The sequence below is a fragment of the Nansenia antarctica genome (genome assembly GCF_963989245.1).
Source record: "Nansenia antarctica genome assembly, chromosome: 1".
Classification (NCBI taxonomy): Eukaryota; Metazoa; Chordata; class Actinopteri; order Argentiniformes; family Microstomatidae; genus Nansenia; species Nansenia antarctica.
In genome coordinates, this window is record NC_137674.1 from 84,453,987 (window position 1) to 84,458,986 (window position 5,000).

At 45.0% G+C, this 5,000-nt stretch overlaps 1 protein-coding gene across 1 annotated transcript in view; it reads left to right on the forward strand.

The window, feature by feature from the left end:
• prss16 (serine protease 16) overlaps positions 1-5,000 on the forward strand; it is a 12,191-nt gene that overhangs the window by 5,275 nt on the left and 1,916 nt on the right. Inside the window, exons 6-10 of the mRNA XM_080535565.1 lie at positions 788-865; positions 1,939-1,986; positions 2,371-2,655; positions 3,164-3,305; positions 3,782-3,961. Coding sequence (XP_080391691.1) covers positions 788-865; positions 1,939-1,986; positions 2,371-2,655; positions 3,164-3,305; positions 3,782-3,961 — 733 coding nt within the window. The remainder of the gene's footprint in view (positions 1-787; positions 866-1,938; positions 1,987-2,370; positions 2,656-3,163; positions 3,306-3,781; positions 3,962-5,000) is intronic.

The following is a 5,000-nucleotide window of genomic DNA, read 5'->3' on the forward strand; positions in this document are numbered from 1 at the left end:
CTTTATGGAGATGCTGACTTCGTTTTCCAGCAGGACTTGGCACCTGCCCACACTGCCAAAAGTACCAAAACCTGGTTAAATGACCATGGGATTCCTGTGCTTGATTGGCCAGCAAACTCGCCTGACCTGAACCCCATAGAGAACCTTTGGGGCATTGCCAAGAGAAAGATGAGAGACATGAGGCCGAACAATGCAGAAGAGCTGAAGGCCGCTATTGAAGCATCCTGGTATTCACCTCAGCAGTGCCACAGGCTGCTAGCATCCATGCCACGCCGCATTGAGGCAGTAATTCATGCAAAAGGGGCCCAAACCAAGTACTGAGTACATGCATGATTATACTTTTCAGAGGGCTGACATTTCTGTATTTAAAACCCTTTTCTTATTGATTTCATGTAATATTCAAATTTTCTGAGATATTTAATTTGGGGTTTTCATAAGATGTAAGCCATAATCATCACATTTATAACAAATAAAGGCTTTAAATATCTCGCTTTGCATGTAATGAGCCTACAATATCTAAGTTTAACCCTTTAAGTTGAATTACTGAAATAAATGAACTTTTGCACGATATTCTACTTTTTTGAGTTGCACCTGTATGTAATATGATAAAGAGTAGATACATTTATACTGTATAGTCTTACAGTTACCACCGGCCCTTTGAGGGAAATCCTAATGTGGCCCGGGAGGAAATTGTCAGGAGTTTGACCCCCCTGCTGTAGGGTATGAACGTTTTTTATTGCTTTATTTCACAGCTGATAACAGTGTTTATTTGTGTCTGTCGTCACAGTTTCCTCACCTCATCTACGGCGCTGTGGCCTCCTCTGCTCCGGTCCACGCCAAGCTGGACTTCTCCACCTACAACAAAGTAAAGATACTGTCGTTTATATGCCCAGTAGTAACAATACAGCTGTAGCAGCTGTGACACAGATAACGGTGTAGCAGATGTGAAAATGGTCCAACTGTCCATCATGCAGTGACATCTGCTGCCCAGAGATCTGAAGTGGTATTACCCCTGGCTAGAAGACTAAGTGTTATTGCAGGTTCAAATCCCGGTTCAGATTGATATGGATGTGCTTTTTCCTAGGGATGTAACAATGCATCGTGAGACAGTTAATTATCGCTACAAATGTCTGACGATTCAAATCGGTGAGAGGATAGATGAATCGCGATACTCTTTTTAAACATCAGAGGGCGGAATCTACTTTTGACTTCGCTAGTTAGAAGTTATACCCTACCTCATGAATACAGATTCTTTTTTTTCTTTTTTTATTATTTGTTTTTCAGATTTTATCCCTTTTTTCACCCAATTTGGTAGCCAATTGAACCCAACCTAGCATCCAATTATCCCCTGCCTATCGCGAGGGATCCGCCGCACGACCCCGCGGCCGGCAGTCCCAGAGGAGGCCGCCAGGCAGACTAGCTGACTGGCTCCTCGAGCCCAGCACCGTTATTCCAGCACCAGACGGGGGCGCTGTTGCGCGACGGATCCTTGTCCGGAACTACTCCTATACCCCCCTCGGGAGCGGCCGCCCAATATGCCGTTCCCCGTGTGTGCCCTGGCCATATCCGGATCTGGCGAGCCGGGATACGAACCCCGGCCCCGGTGGGCAGCATGCACTAGTGGCCAGTGCTTAGACCGCTACACCACCGCGGGGCCATGAATACAGATTCTTTAAGAAAATACAGTATTTTGTATTTTTTGAGAGATAAATAAAAGGATCTTTGTCAGTCATAATGTGTCTGCAATCTCATTTTGTTAAAAAGAAATTGTGAGAAAATTGTATTGTGAATCATATCGAATCGTGAGTTGAGTGTATCGTTACATCCCTAGTTTTTACTATGACACCCAAGCAAGTCATGAGCTTTGAGGTCGTGGTAGGAGATGTTAAACAGCAGATTACACCTAGCTTTTTAATGAACCCATTTTTTGTGTTTCAGATAGTTGGTTTGAGTCTTATGGATGAGGAGGTTGGAGGTTCACAGAAGGTATGATGATGATGATGATGATGATGATGATGATGATGATAATGATAATGATGATGATGACGATGACGATGATGATAATGATGATGATGATGATGATGATGATCAAATGCATTTCCTATATGTGCATGTGATTCGCTTTCTGTCTCTCTCCCTCCCTCCCTTCCTCCCTCCCTCCCTTCCTCCCTCCCTCCCTCTCCCCCCCCCCTCCCTCGCTCCCTCCCTCCCTCCCCCTCCTTAATAATAATAATAATAGTAATAACTTTTACTTGTATAGCGCTTTTCCTGCAAACGTTGCAGCTCAAAGTGCTCCAATCATTACATAATCATAATTGAATGATTTAGTAATTTAAAGGCAATATTAAAATATCCCCTCCCCTCCCTCAGTGTGTGAGTGACGTGTGGGAGGCCTTTGCGGCTGTGGAGGCGTCTCTGTTCGGGGGCAACGCCAGCGAGGTGGGGAAGGACTTTGGCTGCTGCGAGACCCCAGAGGATCTGGAGGACCAGATCGAGCTCATGCAGAGCCTGGCGGACGTCGTCATGGGGACCGTGCAGTACAACGAGGAGGGGGCGGTGCTGACCATCGCAGAGCTCTGTGACATCATGACCAACAAGACGGAGGCGTACGAGGAGGAGACGGAGGCCTATGATAGGCTGATCAAACTGGTGGAGGTAGAAGACATACAGAGACACAGAGAGACATACTAGACATACACAGAGACACACACAGAGACAGAGACACAGAAAGAGACAGACACACAGAGACAGACACAGAGACAGAGAGACACAGACACAGAGACAGAGACAGAGAGACACACACACAGAGACAGACACACAGAGACACACACACAGAGACAGACACACAGAGACAGAGACAGAGAGACAGAGACAGACACACAGAGACAGACACACACACACACAGAGAGACAGACAGACAGACAGACACACAGACAGACTGACACACATACTGTATACACATACACATAACACACACAGACCCGATATCAGAGTCATGCAGTGAAACCTCTCACCAGCAGAGGGCAGCATCACCATCCTGACGTGTGGAATCTCCTCTCCCTCAGTCCATTCAGAGTATACACATAATAAATATACTGCTACACTAAATAAAGCACTAAACTGTGTGTGTGTGTGTGTGTGTGTGTGTGTGTCTCTCTCTCAGATCTACAAGGCCACGGGAGAGGAGCCGTGCCTGGACGCCTCCCACGCCCAGACGGTGGAGGACCTGCGGGACACGGACCTGGACACGGCCGGGCCGGGGGAAAGGCAGTGGTACTACCAGATGTGTACTGAGTTTGGCTTCTGTGAGTACCAACCACAATGCACCACACCACAATTATGTTACTCCTAGAGTAGTGATTCTCAAACGTTGCCTGACTGAAAATCGTGAGAATCTGAGGTTGTGTGCAAAGACGTTTTGGGGATCACTAAGCTTATTTTGGGGACCACAGTTACAGTGTCTATAGAAAGTCATCAGACCCCTTCACTTTTTCCACATTTTGTTGTGTTGTGTAGACTCAATTTAAAATTGATTAAATAAATAAAATGTAAAAAAAAATGTGCATCAAATTTGGCATGAATCCACACACAATACCCCATAATGACAATGTGAAAACAAGTTTTTAGACATTTCTGCAAATTTCTTGAAATTGAAATTGTATGTATGTGTGTGTGTGCCCGTGCGTGTGTGTGTGTGTGCGTGTGTTTGTTTGCATGCGTGTCTGTGTCTGTGCCTGTGCGTGTGTCTGCGTGCATCCGTGTGTGTGTGTGTGTGTCACAGTCCAGACGTGTGAGGACGCCAGCTGTCCGTTCAGCCGCATGTTGACCCTGTCGGCCCAGACTGACCTCTGCCCCCTGGTGTTCGACATCCCTCTGGACACCCTCCCCGGACGCATCGCCTTCACCAACAAGTACTACGGCGGGGACCACCCCCAGACTCACAGGGTGCTCTACGTCAACGGTGAGGAGGGTTCTGGTATTAAGCTTGGGAATCGACGTCATGGCGTTGCATTGTGGGATACGGCCGCCAAGTTTGCTCTCCCAACCGTTTACATTATAGCGCCTCCAACTGTTTACATTTTCTTTCTTTTTTTTTACATTATTTTTTCTGAGTGGGGCAGTCCCACTCATATGTTTTCATTTTTATTGACAGATACAGTAGAGATTTAGACAGGAAGGATGGGTGAGAGTGAGAGGAAGGATGACATGCAGGACATGTCCCCGGCCGGAATCGAACCGGGAACCCTGCGGTTACATGGTCAACGCTTAACCCGCTACGCGCCCCTGTTTATATTTTCTGTACGTCATGCTTCTAGATAGCTAACGGAAATGATAACGAAATGATGTACCAAAGAATATGGCAGCAGTGGGCGGACATAGCAACAGTGACGTCATGTTCCCAAGAACAATTCTTTATTGAACAGAGTGTGTGTGTGTGTGTATATGTATATGTGACATATGTATATGTAATGCTTTGGTTCTCATGTCGGGATATAACAATCAGACTTTTCCTTCGAAGAATGTGAATACATTTCTGCGTTGTTGAAAATCAACGACTCATCGCTAGTCAACTAACACAGCTTGTTTTGTGAGCCTGCTAACAATGTAAAGTAGTGTTATAGGTAACTAGGTAGCAGTGGGGATTACTCACCCAATCCATTGCGTTGTTGCAGTATTTTGGCTTGACTAGCGAGTTTATGATTCTCAACAACGTTGAAACTTATTTCCGTGTTTCAAAAGAAAAGTCAGAACATTTTGATTGGTTGCCGACATGAGGACCAAAGCATTAGAACATGACATGTATACAGTATGTGTACTGTGTATGTACATGTATATAATAATAATAATAATAATAATAATAACTTTATTTGTATCGCGCTTTTCCTGCAAACGTTGCAGCTCAAAGTGCTTTAATCATTATATAATCTTAATTTAATTATTTAGTCATTTAAAGGCAATATTAAAAAGATGGGTTTTTAGTATTGATATGTTCATATACT